At 38.8% G+C, this 18912-nt stretch overlaps 1 protein-coding gene across 1 annotated transcript in view; it reads left to right on the top strand.

The window, feature by feature from the left end:
- The window catches only part of PCCA (propionyl-CoA carboxylase subunit alpha), a 273709-nt gene that overhangs the window by 125667 nt on the left and 129130 nt on the right, over window positions 1–18912 (top strand). Inside the window, exon 17 of the mRNA XM_048295883.1 lies at window positions 8846–8956. Coding sequence (XP_048151840.1) covers window positions 8846–8956 — 111 coding nt within the window. The remainder of the gene's footprint in view (window positions 1–8845; window positions 8957–18912) is intronic.

Consider the following 18912-nt stretch of genomic DNA (forward strand, 5'->3'; position numbering starts at 1 on the left):
TTTGGAGTTACTTGGTTTTATGCTTGAATAGTGAGCTTGTACATAACTATTTAGAGATTACCAGTCTTCCTGAATAGTGTGCTCCAGATTCCTATTTCTCAACACAGCCCCCTTGTCCCTCTGATTTCCTGGGAAGCAGCATTTATGTTTGCATTGTGTTTTAGAGACACTGTGTTTTTCCCTGTAAGTAATGAAATAACTCTTCTGAGTTACAAAGCATTTTAGGTAAGCAATACCAGCTGAAGTAAGTGTCAGTTGTAGTGATTATATACACTGTGAGAATTTTAGATTTAAAATCCCAAGGATTGCAATTTCTGTAAACAAAGATGCTTGTTCACTCACATGGGATGGGAATGGGATATAGGGTGACTGGTTAACAGGTCAAGGACCATCTAATATGTAGCTGAGGGACTGCTAATGGAGGATGGATCTTCCCCATCACTTCTGTGTCACTGGTTCAAAGCAGACAAAAGTTGGTAAGGCATTTTAGTCACTACTATTTTGATGGTTGCTCACTGACCTGTGTGAAATCAGTGGTTTTTATCCAGTTCCTAGAAGACAAATGTCTTCTTAGAGCAAATGCCACTATACAGTGTCATTCATGGCAGTCCCGGCAGAGAATCCAGGACTGAAGTAGCACAGTGACCCTTCAGGAGGTGACTCATAGGCTGGGTTGAGGCATGTTGGCAATGTGAAGGGCAAGGACTTACTCTGCTGCTCCTTGTCTGTTGGCTGTGTGAGAAAACATTCAGTTTCTACTGCTGTGGCTTTGGGATATTCACAAGTTACCCTGTTCCTTTTTAGCTCCATCCCATTTACAGGGAACAAGTCCCCAGACTATAGTCTTTATTGATTTGTTTTCTTGGACTGGATACTACCTGGCCTTGAATTCATGGTTTAGCTGTCCTTCCCAGTTAAATCTGCCTGAGACAATCATGAAGGAAATTAAAATAATTAAATTTTAAAAACAGTTAATACTTGCAAAGAAAGCAGACTTAAGCAAAATTTGAGTAAATAATACCTTAAGCAACCAAGGCTCCATCATACAGTGCCTGTAATAGCAGTATCTTCATAAAAAATGTTGAATAAAGCAAATTGGGATATTTGCAACAATGCTGTGCTCTGAAAATGCCTGTTGCATTAATATTCTATTCCAGTTCAGGTTGATGACAACTTGTATGCAGTGATAACAGAAATTCTACAGTCTGTTCATTGGTAGATGCTGAAAGTGTGACTAACTCAAGACTGAGTCAAGAGAGAGTCAATGTGATCATGGGAATGTAATCTCCATCTTTTTTTCTGTGTAATACCTCTGTTGTTGTTAATGGGAGCAGATGAAAGTCTAGGATAGTGTTTCTTTGAGTTGTGGATTAGATTAAATGATCTCTTGAGGTTCTTTACAGTCTAAATTATTCTGACAGGAACTGACTCCTCTGCTGAGAACTGATCTGAATTCAAAATCTCAGCTGAGGCTCCTGAATGACAAAGGGTCTAATTAGGTAACATTTTTATCTCTGAATCTTGCAGTATAGTTCAGGAGTGATTAAAGTTAAGGGTCCAACCCAGAATTGTCTCAAGAAGAGACACTTCTTGTTTTATGTAGTTGGTTACTGGAGAATTTGTGAAGAGTGAAAAGTTCAAGATTCCAGTTAAGCACAGAGGCGCTGTTCCTCATTGGGATGAGGCAAGATTTATTTCCTTTGAGCATGCACTGTTGTTAGTAGTTCATTTCTGTCTCTTATGGTACTTTTTTCAGAAACTTTTTGTTTTGTGGGGTTTTTTTTGGGGGGGGAAGGGGATGTTAATTTGAGCAACAGAAACAGGGTATTGAAAGAATGCCTTTCAGTGTATCTCCTGTGTCTGTAAACATGATGTGGTATGCTTTCCTTCTTGGTTTTTCTAAAGTTTTAATACGTTTTTGTCATTTCTGGTGCTGGATAATATGTTCATTTGAAGGCATGTATAAATCCCAGTATGAAGTTTTGGAAAGTTTGTGTATGAAAGTTATTTTTATCTATTTAAATAAAAGAAATGCTTATATTTACGCAGCAAGTAGAACACATTATCAATTCACTAGAGGTCTGATTGGAGATATCTAGTGAGATAGCTCATATCCTTGAGTGCAGATTCCTGTAATTCCTGAATCCTGTAATCTTTCCTTTGACCTTTGTTTGGGTTTTTATCTTCCCTGAGCATTCAAAAGTAAAGCAATAACCTGAAATTTAAGTCTTTATACAAAGTCAACCCTTTTCTGTTGAGATCCTGCTTGCTGTGTAGAGAGAGGAATGTAGTGGACCATTTGGGAGAAAGAAGAGTGGAAAAATGAGCCTCTGAGGAAAAAAGTAAGCGGCAGATAGAGCAAGAAGGAGTAGAAATGAGGAGGAAATAAGGGACCCACCAGCTGGGGATGGGGGAATCTTCCAGCATGAGGTGAAAGAGCAAACATGAAATAGAAACCAGAAAAGTGTTAAATAACTGTAGTGAGTGTTTGAGGGGAGAAAAGAAATGTAGACGTTAACTCTTGAGTGGAGACCTGCCAGAATAGTGGCAGCCGAAACTGTTGTCTTGATCTTTTTGCAAATGTAAACACACTAACTGGGGGGGGGGAAAGGAGAGCTGTACTAATGTTGTTAGAAGGCCTTGGCTTTCCAAGAATCACAAAATGAGTAAGATTGGAAGGGATCACAGTGGATCATGTGGTCCAACCTCTCTGCTCAAGCAGGATCATCCTAGAGCACAAGAAAAAACACTCATCTGTGATTTTAGTATTTTATCATCTATTTCAAATAAATTAATTTCAGGTACAAAGCTTTTCACAGTAAACTTTAATTTAGATCTGAACATCATAAGTGACTGGGTTATTTTGTTTTAACTTAAATGATACTTCTCAATGGCAGTATACATGTGAGTTTTAGACTCTCCTGTATTCTTATCCCCTGCAAATGCTCTCACTGGTATTGTGAGCAAAACAATCTTTGTGTGTAAGAAGCCTATTTGCCTGGAAAAACAGCGTATAATGTCTGTTCTTAAATGAAATGAGTTTTTGTTTTTTAAATGAGCATTTAAAAAATGCTTCAACGGGTCATACAACTTTTGCATAACAGAGGTAACAGACTGGTAGTTCTGCAAGAGTATTTGTGTTCTCACCCATTGCAGCAGGGACCAGCAGATTCCCGAGTGTATCGATGTAGAAACCGAAACTGGAGAAGGGAAGGAAACAAACTTAGTTCAAAATCATTAGAAGGGACCATTTCAGCACGCTTAGTAGCATCAGCTTGGAGCTCAGATGCTGCTCCTGTTTGTTCTCTCCTTTTCTTAAGCCAGTCATGAGGGAGGGAGTGGGAATGGCAGCCTGTTAGTGAAATGTAGTGGCATATAGTTTAGGAAGGATTACAGGTTGCCACTGTCCTGTGGAGAAGAAAGAGGGAATGCCAATTGAAGTACAGCCTGATCAGGTAAAAGAGGAAGGCAATGTTATTGGTGCAGAAGGGGAAATTAAAGTAAGGTACTTTTTTTTTGTCAGATAAGTTTTTTGTTTGTATGTTTTTTTTCTCTCCCTTTGATTAAGGAGAAAGAACTGGGGCAGTGAAAAACAAGAAATGTAATGTGCCCAGTTGAGAAGGCACTGAAAAACAAGTGCTGTTATTTCCCTAGATATAAAGTTGTCCTAGTGTTCTATTCCCTGTCTTTAAAGTAAAAGGATATCTGAGGAGAGGATGATGGCAGAATGGCCATTTATTTTCTTTCACTTTTCTTGATGAAGCCTGCTTAGCTTTTGCTTCCAATTATTCTACAGATTCAAGCATTCATATGTGTTTGCTAACACTGTAAATAATGGTCCTCTTACTAAAAAGTTCAGAACCACATGCAATTACAAAATTTAGTTTGAGTTTGAACTTACAATTTTACAGTATGATGTTACCATATATTATGTCCTTTTACCTCCCTTCCTTTTGCCCTTTATCCTGGTGTGTGAATTCAGTGAGCTTCAGACTTTTGTATCTGAGAGAATGATTGTTTTTAGTTGGAATACATGTTCAGCTCTGAGGGTCAGTGGTGTACTGATCCCATGTGAGAATTTTATGCGGATGTTTAAAATTAAAAGCTAAAAACCCCTTTTTTTCTTGCTTTTGGGATAGGACTTAGTATGTAGATAGCCAGCTCTGAAGTGAGTTGTAGCAAAACACAAGCTTTGAAAGACAATTAAATAGTTGAATGTTGAGGGTTTCAGGGAATATTATGAAAACTTTTGGAATTACGAACATGGAGGCTTGCTGGGTAGTAATCATGGACTTGAGAAGTTCATGTGTTGAAAGTGGTGTTTTCACAGTCTGTGCAAATCCGATAATGTTCTTGTTTTAAGTGAACAGCAGAATAATCAGTGTTTCATAATACTCCGTGCAGAGGTTAGTTAATATATTTTTTATATTTTCTTTAGAGAAATAACTGAGATACCTCCTAAGCTTCATCACATTTATTCTTATTCAGCATTTAAATTGTTGGGTGATAGTTTAGCTTTGCTGGCTTGTTAAAAAGAGAAACCTCTAGTCCTGTACTCCACATGTTGGTTTTGCAGTCAGTAAGTATGCAGATAAAGTTCTTTCTGTTCCACTTAGCACCATTTGAAATTATCAGCAAGTTAAGTCTATTCAACTGCTTATCTACAGAGGGGCATGTAGGACTCCAATTAAGTTTACGTGGATAAATGCAGATTTGTGTTTGCAGGCATCAAGATGACAGAAGCTTAATACTGTAAAAAGGCTAATCAACACTGAATATGTTTAGTGTCAGTAAATATTTATAGTGAAAACATTGCCTATGATTTTGTGCCTTGGCATTCCAAGTTCTGATTTTTAGTGAGTAAAAATGTGGTGTGATATCCTCTTCATAAACTTGTTATAAAATTGTTTTCTATAAAATGCATTTTATTGTTGTCTTTGGGTTTTCTTGTGAGGACAGGTTAGGAGTTAGGCTACAATATATAAGTTAATGAAAAGTCTGGTGTACTTAGCAGAGTTTTTAAGGCCAAAAATGAAGAAGGGAAGGAGGCAAGATAGAGGCAGGCAGTATGGGGAGTAATTTCTTCTGATTATAATTTAATTTTTTTTTAATGAGGGCTTCTTCAAACAGGGGTTGCTAATAAGCTCTGGTGAACAGTGTGATTATTTAGTGTGCTCCTGTATTCATTAGGCAATAATGACAATTTAACTGGAAAATTAATGGAACCTCAGGAATATGTGTTCCATATAAAGCATATGAATATGTCGTTTTTAAAAATTTCATTAGTTCTCTGTAATTTAAATGCTAGTCTGCTTTCTTTTACAAATATGTTCTGGAAAATAGTGTGTAAAAATTGAAACCTAAGAAGCATACCTTACACTGAGCTTCTACTGATGTAAAATTGTATGAAGACAACAGCCAAGTAAAATGAAAAAAAATAGACATATGGAGAATGGTGATTATTATATTTTATTATATTTTGACTTAGAGGAAAGGACTATAACTGTAACTGCAGTTCTGCATCAGCATTAACAATGTAAAAATCATGATGCTGAAGTGAAATTTTGTTTTCTGGAGGAGAAATAAATTGATATAGTTTAGGATTTTGCTTGTTTGTTGAAAATGTCATGGCTTGTCAGGCTAACAAATGTGATTTTCTTCCTGGCAGTCTGCAGATCTAGTCAAGAAAAAGAAAAATTCTCTGAAAACCATTGCAACATAAATACAATATACTTCAGTTTAGTGTTTAACTTTGCATGAAATAAGCACTGCTTGTTAGCCTCTGTTTGATCCTGTGAGAGAGTGAGGCTGATGTCTGGCCAGTGTTTTGGAAGCAGCAGGTAGTCAGGAGCAAGCTGCTCTAGGGGTCCATATTTCTGTAGCCTAGTAGTTACTCACACACAGATGGAGACCTTATGAACTTTGACAGAGGTCACACTAAATTGCAAATCTAAAACTTCTAGACTTCTGAAGGATTACACTGGTAATTTTTTTTAACGCCATATGATTTGGTACATCACTAAAAGTATCAACTCAGTCTTGAGAAGCAGATCAACCATGCAGTCATTGCTCACATAATGATCACAGGGACTGATAAAGATAGCCTTTCATGATACTTTAAAGGGAAACTTGTTTATTACATTTTTAATTTGTATATGTAAAAAGCATTTACATTGCTTCCCAAACACCTAGGCTTGTCTGCTCTATTGAACTTATTAAAGAAATTTTGGAGCTTAAAACATTGCAGAAGCCTCATATTTTTCAGATGCACACGAGTTAGAAATAATTAAGAATACTCATAGTATTTTTTTGATTTTAGGTCTTTTGGGGCAGTCGGTTGAGACACCAAGCTCTGTCATCAGCCATCACCTCACCAGGGATCTTAACAGCAGTTTAGGAAAGAAAAATGTGAGATGATCTGGTTACACATTGCAGCATGTTTAAACCCTTGATTCAAAGTTGGGCAGCATTGAAAAACTCCTGTTTGTCTTGATGCTGGACTTAATAGATGAAGTCTCTGGGATATTTCGACTTACTATTCAAATTGGAAATTTTGGGGGGAAGTTTGTAGCAGACAAAGACAGATATTATTTATTTCCAAGTTATGGTAATTTAGCATAAGATTTTTAATTCTTTTGTGTAGTGGAGATGCAGTGTGACTTCCATTTGGTGTTTATGAAATCAGGGTCTGTGAATGATTATTTAGGTCGCAGGCAGCAAGGATCTTCTTTTAATCAAATGGACAAATTTCTATCATGTCATTATTGAACTGGTTGTGTCATGTGCTATTTAATGGCTCACAAACGAGTCTTTAAAACTGTGACTTCATGACTCAATGAGGCTCAGTCTGACTCTGTGTTGAAAGTGGTTTCAGTGATGGCCACACAGAGAGCTTGAAAATTCACACCAGCAGCAGACTAGTAGGGGAAAAAAGCTTTGAAAGTGTTTGAACTGGTCTGCATATAAAATAACAAGGATGTTGTTCATGCTTCTAAACTGGAAAAACACAAAAGAAAAAGGAGTGTAGAAGAATCTCCTGTAGCCACAGCAATTTGCATGGTAGTACTGCTAGTGTCTTTGCTTTGGTGGGATCCCAACAAGGGAAAAAATCCAAATAACTTAATTTACAGCTGTAATACCTGAGTTTACAATGAATTATTTTTCAATATTATTTTAAACTAGAACTGTTAGGAAAAAAGTGCAAGTAATTGAATAATGTCATCTCTAATTGTGATCATGTCATCACAATAACTTGTGAGTAAACATAGCTGAAGTTGAAGTACAGAATTTTGTGCTATGCAAGAGAAGTGGATGCACAGACAAATTTTTGCTATGAACTGTTTTGTGATGTGTTCTGCATTTTATACTTAATGGTGGACAGCTAAAGCCAAAGTTAATGTGACATAGCAAATGCAATGTGATTTGGAGTTACCTGTTCCTCTGACGCTGACAAAAGAATGTGAATTACTTTGCATTTCCAGAGGGGTGAGAATGTGCGCAGCTGAGGTTGGATAACCTCTTTCCTAGAGCAGCTCCTCATTTATCCATACCTGGAATAAATCAACACCTGCAATGCTCCTGAACTGCATGTCTATTTCAGCTTCTCTTAAGAAGTATTAATGTTTTTGAGCCAGTGTTATCGTGTGTAGTCATATTGGCACTGAACTCTCTGGCTCATCAGATTTGATCTCTTTCTAAAATTGAGAAGAGAATGGAGATAAAGATGGTGGTTTTCTTACCTGTAATCTTAAACTTTCCAAAGATGACCTGTATGCTACTTTCAAAAGAGAGACAGTACCTTCTTTTTGAAAATTGTTTGCAGTAAGGAGAAGATAATTTAAATGATCTAGGGAGTTTTTTCTCAAAGATTTTTTTTTTGCATCCCCTTTCTTCTCCTACCTCTTATAAAGACTTTCTTGTATTTAGTATTTCAGTGAAATGACTTCTAGTGACCGTCATATTCAGTGCTAAACTGCAAGCACTTCTGGCAAAGTGCAGTTTAGCATTAAGTCACTAACTTAGTTACATAGAAGTTATTCAACTAAAACGAAAATCATTTAGGAGATGGAGGAGACAGGCTGAGAAGTAGAATGAGAAAGAGATGAAGAAATGCAGAAAACATAAGTAGCATAATATTCAAAGAAATTAAAGGATAAAGGTGGCTCTAAAGTTTCTGTGGTAAGTTATTTTAAAATTAAGTAAATAATTTTTGTGGGCTTATGTCTAACAGGGTCACAGAGAGGTCCTAAAGAGGAGCCAGGGTATTGAATGAAAGAATTGACCAGGTGAGGTTGGATAAAGGTACATGTGGAGGAAGCAATACATTTCTGTTTTGTAAGTTACACAGGAGTCTCTTAAGTGTTACAAATGATAAAAATGTTGTAAAATGGTATGTTAAGTGGTAAAACTGTTTACTGTATTTCTTTACTGTGATTGGGGCATAACATGGTGCATATCTTTCATTCAGGCTTCAGTGGAATTGAGCTAATATTTGTCATTTCAAGGAGATGGCTGTGGTCTTGCCTACATCTTCTAGAACTGGACCAAAAGTCTCTTGGTTGTGCTTGCTGTCCTTAACTCAACTAGGTGTTTGAATTAGGCTTGATGAGGTGAAAATTTAGATTGTTTACTTTATAATTAAACGGAGTGTTTAAAAGGGTGTGTCTTGAGGCAGGAGTGAAACAAAACTGGTAAATCTGCATTGATTACATCAGTACTGTGGTATCTAAGTTGTGAACAAGTATTTCTTCCAGAAAGAGTTCATATTTTTATAAGTCCTTTCCTACTGTAATTTGTGATTAATGTCACCTGATTTTGTATTGATTTGGTTTTTTTTTGTTTTCAGGTGTGGCTCACAATATTTCTTTACTGCGAGAAGTGATCGTCCATCCACGCTTTGTTCGAGGAGACATCAGCACTAAATTCCTTCCTGAAGTCTATCCTGATGGTTTTAAAGGTTTGTTCCATTTGGAAATGTTTCTTTTCTTGAGTGGTGTTGTTTTTGATTATTGTTCCTTTATATTTTCAGACTGACATGTTCCCCAGTCTTTACTTTTTCTTCAAATATATCTGTGTATACACACAATTAGAGTTTTTAAATAATGCATTAAGTTGAAATAGCTAATTTTTTTTATCTTCAGGAAGGCGAAATACGTATTTCTAGTGATAAAATAGTAAATTAAATACACCCAAAGTCAAGAAAAACCATTTGTAGGTGATATGAAATATGTAAAATAAACATCAATTCAGTTCTGCTGTGCTATCATACTTCATTACAGACAGACTGTTAACTATAGTAAGATAAGATTTCTTTTTACTCAGCACTGTTGCTTCTTCAGTAAGTTGGTGTAGCACCTCTAGAATTGCCTTTTGGCACCGTTTGTTTTAACTGTAGCCTTGTCTGAGAATCTGGCATTTTATCAGAGTATTTCAGTACTCTGGTCTTAATACTCATTAGACACAGTAATGGGCATCATTTTGAAATTGTTAACTCATACACTACGTTAACATAAACACAAATTTATTTCTTTACAACATCCCAAACTACTCAATTTCAAAAATGTTTACCAATGGTTGCTAGAAAAATGTAAGGAAACAAATAGATTGGTTTCCTTTCACAAGTAACAGGTTTTGAAAGGTTGACTTCTCTCTTAGCTAATCTGCTGTAGATGCTTTCTTGGCCTGTGTGGTCAGAGCTTCAGTTCTTCCATACAGGTCTCTCACCTCAGCTGGCATTCATCAGGCAGAACATCTTCCTTATTTAAAACAAGACAGTATTTATAGTTCATCATTCATGGGTCCTTTATGAATCCCGTGGAGATTCCTTTTCCCCCATTCATCATTAATCCAGTGTGGCAGAATCCTCATCCCACTTTGGAGGCAGCACTGCCAGATTGGCAGTCACTGGATATGACTGGCACCTTGCCAAATTCTAGTCTCATTAAGGAGCAGAACAGATTTTTCTTACCTCAGGACTCAGTGTGTGAGTGTGTGGATGACTATTCTTTGCACCAGAACTACTTGATATCATGATGTCATTGACAACTCTGTGTGTGATACTGTCCTACATGTGGGATTAATGCATCCTGCTTGTTCCTGGCTCCTGACTGAGACCACAGGAACAGGTGTTGGCCACCATGAGTGGTAGTGGGCTTGTGATGCTTCAAGCTGAAAAGTTCCTTTGTTGTCTTTGCTAGGGGGTACTTAGCTAATCTTTGGGTAACTCAGCTGGCTTTCATCCAGCAGCATTGAAAATGATCAGGGTACTCTGATCATCTGCTCCTGAAGCTGCTCTTGAAGGCTTGGTGCTGCTGTAGTTGGTCTTTCTCCCTTCCCTGACACTTGAATACAAAATCTCATGTCTTGTCTCTCTGATGTTTCTGGGACTATTCAGTCCTTTTCCTGAGTAGATCCAGATCTCTTAACCACCATGAAATCTGCATGTTTTTACTGTTGCTGCTTTTATTGGGGTAGTTTTTTTGTAAGTTCCTAGGTTGATTTAGCTTGTGAAGGAATCTGGTGAACTTCAGTAGATGTGCAAAGTGAGTGGCAGACTGGGAATGGGGAGAGAGGAATGGAGGAAAAAGGCAAGGATGCAAGATGTTGGAATTCCAGTATCATATTGTGAGAAGGCAGCCTCACCTAGCACACAGCTGGGAACAATAAAAACATAAACCAAACAGTAGTATTATATTAACAGATTCTTAAAGATATGCTTTTGCTCTGGACACCAGAAGACACAAGAACAGATATTGTGGCAGTTCATAATCGAAACTAATGACTGGCACATGTGAAATTCCTAGACTTTGTTCCTGCTGTATGAAAAGTCTTGCTCATCTCCTTCCATGTATCAAACAAAAGCACACATTAGCCTTCTTAATGATAAATAAAGGAACATATTATGGTACTGTACTTCAGATCAAGAATACTTACTCATGAATACTGATTAAAAGCTCACCAAAGTAATTGAGAACCCTTTTAATGATGTAGTTTGCACTGGATCAAACCCTTCATGCTTAAAAAAAAATTGATTACTTGAATTTGCGGATAGCTTTTTAAGTACCCACTGAAAAATGTTTCTGCAAATCCAAGGACTCAAATGGGAACTGCTGAATGCAAGCAAGGATGGTGGGCAGATGACAGGTAGAAGCTCAGGAAGAGAAGCAAAGACAAAAATTAACTTACGTGTAATTTCTTTAATCACTTCAACTAACTTTTTAATATAAATACCCAGGGTAAACTTTGCTAGGAGAATTTGGAAATTAAGTAGCTTCATATATCTTACTATTGCTTATAGAAGATGAATAGCTGTTAAAAAAGAGCTGTGACAATCTGAAAAATCAGAGCAATGTATAGCCAACATGGATCTGGAAATACGTAGAAATGTGTGCTGTTGTTAACAGTAGGAATCCATACCAGAGGTGTTTTAAATTTGGAAAACTTAAGAAATAGAAACGTTTCAACAGAGATGTATGTAAAGTTAATGCTCAAGCACAATCCATTGTTTCTTCTGTAAACTGCACAATTGCCACTGGTGATGTACACTGATGGTAAGTAATGAATGTCAGCTGTGTTCTTTCTGGTGACTGCATGAAGTACTGGCCCATTTCTTCTGTGCATTTTTCTTCAAGTATAAATATCGAGTCTTACTTAAGAGTAAAATAAGAGATGCTTTGTTTTCCAGTCTCATTTTATGAGTTCCATTATAAATCCTTTATTAGAAGACCTTTACTCTAAGTTAAGAAAAAGTGAATTACTAAACGTATCTCGGCTACTTTTCCATTAACCTGTGTGATGCCCACTTCAAATTACATATAGAATGGGCATGTTCAGTAATTTTCATGATTAGAGTTTAACTCTTTCTCCCCATCTTTAAGTAAACATTCACTACCAGAAGAAATTTGTTCATTGCAAGTTATTTTAAAATAATAGCTGTGCCAAAAGTAACCTTGTGCAGAGTTTGATTAGTGTGGGAAAGCAGCTTCTGTCATGCCACTTTTTTGTCCATGTGAGGGATGGCTGGCTGGAATGCTGGCTGGCAGTAGGTTGTTGCTCTGAACATACACGTATGTTTTGGGCGGTGTGTAGATCTGAGGGTGGGTGCAGGAACACTGATTAGGTCAGGTGACACTAGTACACCTGTGTTAGAGTGGCCTCCAAGCACTTTGCTTGCAGAATAAAAATGTTTTTCAACCATGCAGGAGTCAGATACACCATTCTACTACAGCTTCCAAACAACCTGGGAAGCCTCTGTACTTCCTAATCTGCCTGATGAGAAAGAAGTTTACTATGTATTATCCCTATTTTATAGGCACAGAAAGTGTATCTCTATTTTCACAAAGATCCAAGAGGAGTCTTGGACAAAGAACAAATAAAGGATCTTTAGGTTAGTACCCTGTTCATGGGATTAGTCATTGCGGTTCAGACTGTCTCACAGTTAATGTTTTCCTGGTTTTTGTTTAAAATATTGAGTTTTTCTTGATGTTCCACTCTTCCTGGTTATTAAATGATGTCTCAAATCAGTCAGTCTCTTTGGGAGACACATCCTGTGCCAGTGAAAGATGGGGCATTTTCCAGGAGAATATCACAAAAGTCATCCCAAAATACATGAGGGGGAAAAAAGCCAGAAAAGGAATCATTTACTTTCCCTCTTCTGGCATGTTTGCCTCATTTGAATGGAGAGGAAGAACAGAAATTCTGATGGACAATCCTTTATATTTTTAATGCAGAAAGGAATAAAGAGGAAGCCCTTCTCCTCTGAAATGGCATATTGGCTCCAGAGACTGTGTGTGAGGTGAAGGCCTTTAGACATGTTGTGTTTATCATAATCATGTGGGTTGGGTTGTAGGTTACGGGGGTTCTGTGGTCCTGTCGGGACGGCCGGACGTAGACGGTGACGGATGGAGACGAGAGATCTCTATAGGCAGGTCTTGGGACACAGCCGGTTTATTGTAAAGGGCGTGGGTATTGGGGCACTGCTCAGAGCTGGTAGACTCAGCTCTGAGCAGGCCCAAGAGAGCAAGAGAGTGAACGGGTGAGAGAGAGAGAGAGAGAGAGTAGGAGCATGAGTGGAAGTGGAAGAGAGAGAATGAGAATGAGAAAGAGAAAGAGAATGTCTGAAGTCCTGGTTACAATACAATAAATCATCTTCTGCACTGAATATTCTAATTGTCACTAACCAATCTAATACAAGATACAAATCCTATAGCATTTACATACAGCCTATAAGAGTTCTTATATTACCATAGAGTGTTACATCTTAACTTCTAAAAACTACTCTTTGGACCCCTTCTGCTGAGCTAGTAGGGTCTGCTCTGACCCTTGGACCTGTTTGCAAGCAGAGGGTATTGTTCCATCAAGAGGGGATTACTTCAGTCGGCCATACCATTGTTTTCTAGTTGTTCAGTAACTAAGACCTGGTATTTCAAAAGTGGCTTTCATTTCGATGTTGCCTGTAGTTTTCATATTCCCAAAATCTTTTGTCAGGCAATCATATTTCCAAGGCTTTCCTGTTTCATCTTCCCCAACATTGGGTGAAATGATTTCTCTGCTTAATACTTACTAAACAATCTCTGGAATACTGTGTCCAGTTTTAACCTCCTCATACATGTAAGAAAGGTGGCAATAAGCTTGAGTAAGTCTAGTGAAGAGCCACAGGGGTGGTACTGGGGTTGGAATAGATGACCCGTAAGGAGAAGCTGGGAGAACCAGTCTTGTTTTTCCTGGGAGCGAGAAAGCTTAAAGTGGACCTAAGGACAGCCTTCTAGGACCTTGGGGGGGTTCCCAAGAACATGAAGCCAGGCTCTTCAATGAGTTGCACAGCAGCACAGCAAGAATCAGGGGTCAGAAATTGGAGATTTTAAAGGTCTCACTGCACAAATCTCTGAGCAACCTATTCTGAATTTGATGTTGAGATCGCTTGGTGGGGAGGGGTTTATTCACACTGAATAAACTAAGGAACTTTAAAGGTCCCTTCAACCTCAGTCATGCCATGATTCTGAGCAAAGGTGTTTTTTAGGTGAATTGGGACTGCAGCTAAGACTTTTAAATTTAGGTCTGGAGGCTTTTGCTATTAGTTGGAGGGGGGAATGCAGCTTCCCCTCTCACTGTTAGAAGATGGACGATGCTTGCTGCTAATTCCATTCATTTTCTCTGCATTGGAATCTAATATTAGTTTTAACTTTGTGAAGCTACTGGATTATAAAGGTTGACTTAACAGTTTGCTTTCTTCTTTCTGGCAGCTGAGGCTAAAAAACCACTTCTTAGTCTGTCACTACTTCCTTTATAATTCAGACTAGTAGAGGCTTCCTTTTTGTATACTATAGCATCCATCTTAGAAGTGGGCGTGAGTTCTCTGAGATACACTTCTGCACTACTCTGAATGGTTTGAGATTGCTTACGCTTATGCCTGTCTCTTACCATGACTGTTTGTGTGGAACAAAGCTGTGCTCGCCTTCACAAGAAATTAAACCATTTAATAACATTCAACTTTGTTTTGTGCCTCAACCTACTTGGTATATGTGCCATCTGTAATGGTTAACTTCAAAATCCACTAGGAAAAACTTGACCTAAAACAGAACCTAGGAATGTTATAAACTTTGCCTACATTGGTCTTGATCTGAATTATGCATTGTACTTTTTATCTTACCCATTATGCTTTTAATTTTTATTCTTCCCAATAAGAAAACAATCACTCTTCAAGTATTAAGTAACTGACTGGGGCACATAACCAGGGCTTGTTTGTTTTGTTTTGTTTTTTTTCCCTGTAATTGATAGTAGGAAACACGTTTCTAGGACAAAATGCAAATGAGACTGTTATAGGAAAAATGACCTTTTATGTAATTTAATTTGAAGTTGGTTATGTAAAGTAATTGCATGAACCTTTTTGACTCAGCTTGGGGGATACTGAGATAATATTGATTTAAGCAATCATAACATCAGGGAAATGAGAGAGAAATATTTTTTTTTCTTGTCTTCCTTCCGACCAGGGTTCTGCCATTTAGTAGTAATAGATGTGTGCAGTTGAGTTTTAAATAATATGAACAATACTGCTTCCACTCCTTTAGTTATGAGTTAATTTTATAACCATTCTTCCTGTTCTGCATTTACCTTATGTAATTCAGCTGATAATTCAGTGATAATGCAGAAGTATATCCCAGGTTAAGCAGAGAGATTTGGCAGCTACCAGTTCCATGTTTTATTGTGGAGGTGAAATTTCTGTGTAGGCCAGGAGTCTGCAGTGATGAGAGCAGGGAAGACCAGTGGTGTAAGTTCCTATATTGGGAGTTGGAGGACCTTTGCTACTTACTCATTTCACTCCCTTTCAAGGAATCACTTGGACAACTGCTCCAGAGGTAGCTTTGTTACTCTTCAAATCAATCTGTATGGTGAACGTGAAAGGCTGTGTTGTTATATCTGATGGTGAATATTAATTTATTCCTCAAGACAGCCCACTGAAATCCTGAGGAGTAGCTTCTGAAGTGAAATAATCCTTGATGGGAAACAAAAGTATTACTATCTGGAACATTTGTGTATTTCCAAAGATAGTAATGTAATTGTAACTTTGACTTCAAAGCTGTTTAGAATTCAGCTGAGCATAGCAGCAAAGCAAAAGCAGACAGCAAGGGAAGTGGGACTGGAGTTCAGCAAAGTAAGGCAGTACTGACAGCAGTCTGTCCTGTGTAATAAAGGTAAATTGCCATCCTTAGAAAGCAGCCTTTAATCAAACTTCTGAGGTAGGCCTCCAAAGTTATGCTAAGGACATTCCGTGGTAGGGTTGGATTTTTTTTGCCAGCGACCAAAACCTAATTTTGGTATGTTCCTGTTAACAGTTTATATTATCTCCCAGAAATCCTCCTTTGGATACTACAGCATAACTGGCTTTCTGCTTGCCACGTCTGTGACACAACTGGTGTAAATAGTGACAAATGGATAAATATTTTTTTTCATGTTCGTAGTCATGAAGCAATGAGTGTGACTCTTGATCAGTTGTTAACCTGTTTCAACTTATTGACCTTTGTTTGCTGTTTGGAGTTTGATTTTTGTTTGAAGATACGGGGAGAAAATAGTTTTTGTGGCACAGCAAGCAAAAAAGCTGTTATTTCATCCAAGATGGAGGTCATGCAATAAAACCTTTGACATGGGATCTTTCTAGTTTTACCTTGTTCCTTTATTTGAGTTGATTCTAACAGTGTGTGTTGAAGCAGGTGGGAACATGCAGTTTTGGTCACACAGTCTTGTCATGAGTGTTGGCTGGGGGACTGAAAGGCAAAGGCTTTAGGGCAGGTTTGTGATGTGCCTTTAGCTGAGACATGTAAACAAATCATCAGTTTTAGATTCAGTGTTTTGAAAAAGCAATCTCAGAGTTTCTTCACTGTGTGTAAACAACTGGAAAATTGGCACATTTCAGGTCCGGATAATTGATGTTATTGCAATGTATAATTACATAAGGCTTATATATATATATAATGTGTGTGTATATGTACAAATAGTACAGAAGTTAAGTGTTTTTTGAATTTTGTCTTGCAGTCAGTTTTTCTGGTGACTGGCAAAGGAAAAATTGAGTTTGTTTCTGAAGCCAGGTTCTCAACCTTTCAGCATTTTTATTTCTGCATGTGTTTGTTGAAGTGAAGACAGTTTCCATTTCAAGGCAGATAAAAAAAATAAACACTGAGCAAAGGAACTTGCAGTAATATTCAGCCAGAATATGTTAATGTGGACTAAATTAAAAAGAGATCGATGCAGATTTTCTGACTTTTGTTATTTTTAAATTTACATTTTTTGGCCTGAGACAACTTCTTTGTACTGTTAGCTGGACTTTATTGAATGTATTTCCATCACTGTGGCATGACTGCGTTTCTGAGGTGGACTCTAAGTAGCCTCTTTACCTAACCCTGTTTAATATGCCCAGTGGAATGATGGGATCTGTGCAGAAGACATCCTGTTTTGAAATTGTGGCTTTGTTACTGTAGAGTCTGCTCCAGTCCTTTACAGCAGCCTCCATTCTGGATTTTCTTGAGGATCTCATTAGTCTTATTTTGTGCTGCTCATAGAAATTGTCACTGGCTAGTAACCAGTACTGGGGAATGTGAATTTACATTACATAGCACTGACATGATGGGAGATATAGAAGGGGTCTGTGTAACTGTTTGTCTGCTGCAGGACTGGAAGCAAATATGCCCCCCTGGGCAGAGTTCCTCTGGGAGACACAGCCTTCTGAAGCTCTTCCCCCATCCTTTCATGTGAAATCTGTGCTTGTTCTGGATGATTGCATTTGCTATGATATGTACACACAAAGCACTTTTTGAGAGCTGTGTTGTAACTGAGTTGAGCAAAGTCTTTCAGTCTCAACCTTTGTCTTTTAACTTTATTGTGTAATCCTCCTCCCTTGCTTGTTAGACACTCTTGCTTTCACTTGTGCAAAATCTGAAGGATAAAGTTTGCCTCTTTTCTTCATGACAATTCAGTTTTGCAGTTCTTGTCCTGTTTTATGTCAATTTTAACTTCCTCCCCCTGCCTTGTGGACCAAGTACTTTGTCCTTGTGCTCACTCTCACAGAATCATAGAGTGCTTGGGTTTCAAGGGTCTTAAAAATCACCTGGTTCCAACCTCCCTGCCATGGGCAGGGATACATACCTTCCACTAGACCAGATTGCTCAAGCACCATCCATCTTGGGACTTCCAGGAATGGAGCATCGACCCCTGGGCAACCTGTTTCAGTGCTGCACCACCCTCACAGTAAAGGACTTCTTCTTAATGTCTCATCTAAACCTGCCCTCTTTTAGTTTGAATCTATTCCCCCTTGTCCTTTCACTACATGCTCTTGTAAATATTCTCACTCTATCTTTCTGGCAGGCACCTTTCAGGTACTAGACAGCTGCAGTTAGGTCACCCTGAAGCCTTCTCTTTTCCAGGCTGTATTGGTTTTGCTTGGCCTGGTTTTTGGTAGTGGAGGGGCCACAGAGGTGGCTCCTATGAGAACCTCCTGGAAGTTTCCACCATGTCCGGCAGAGCCAATAGCTCTGAAGATGGACATGCTGCTGGCCAAAACTGGGCCAGTGAGAGAGGTTGGTAACATCTCTGTGATGACATATTTAAGAAGAAAATCAAAATAAAGTCACAAGATTTTGGATTCTAGTCAGAGAAGAAGAGGAGGTGAGAACATGTATAGGAAAACAACATGGCAACACCAAGGTCAGGGAAGAAGGAGGGGGAGGAGGTGCTCCAGGCACCGGAGCCGAGATTCCTCTGCAGGCCATGGTGATGACCATGGTGAAGCAGCTGTGCCCCTGCAGCCCATGGGGGGATCCATGGGGGATGCAGAGATCCACCCGCAGCCTGGGGGGGAGGTGACTGGAGCGGGTGGATGCCTGGAGGAAGCTGTGATCCAGTGGGAGACCCCGTGGAGAGAGAGGGCCCTGCTTCCAGCCTGGAGCAGCCTGTCCTTGGAGGACTGCACCCCATGGAAAGAGACACCCACGGTGCAGCAGTTTTGGGAAGGCTGTGTGCCCATGGGAGGGGCTCACGCTGCAGCAGGGACGGTGGGGCTGCCGCTCCTGAGAGCGGGCCCACGCTGGGGAAGTTCACAGAGAACTGTCTCTCGTGGGAAGGACCTGCAGCCTCACAGGGGAAGACTCCTCTCCTGTGGCAGCAGAAGGAAATTATGGTGATAGACTGACTGAACCCCCATGCCCTGTCTCCCTGTGCTGTCAGTGGAAAGGAGGGAGGGGCTGGGGAGAAAACGGTGTTTTTAAGGGCTTATTTTATTTCTCATTATCCTCCTCTGATTCTGTTAGCAATAAATTCATTTTGTAACTTTAAGTTAAGCCTGTTTTGCCCTTGAAGTGTTTTTTTTCCCTTGGTCCTTATCTCAACTAATGAAGCCTTTGTTAATTTTTTCCCCTCTCCTCTGCT

The sequence above is a fragment of the Corvus hawaiiensis genome, chromosome 2 (assembly GCF_020740725.1).
Source record: "Corvus hawaiiensis isolate bCorHaw1 chromosome 2, bCorHaw1.pri.cur, whole genome shotgun sequence".
Lineage (NCBI taxonomy): Eukaryota > Metazoa > Chordata > Aves > Passeriformes > Corvidae > Corvus > Corvus hawaiiensis.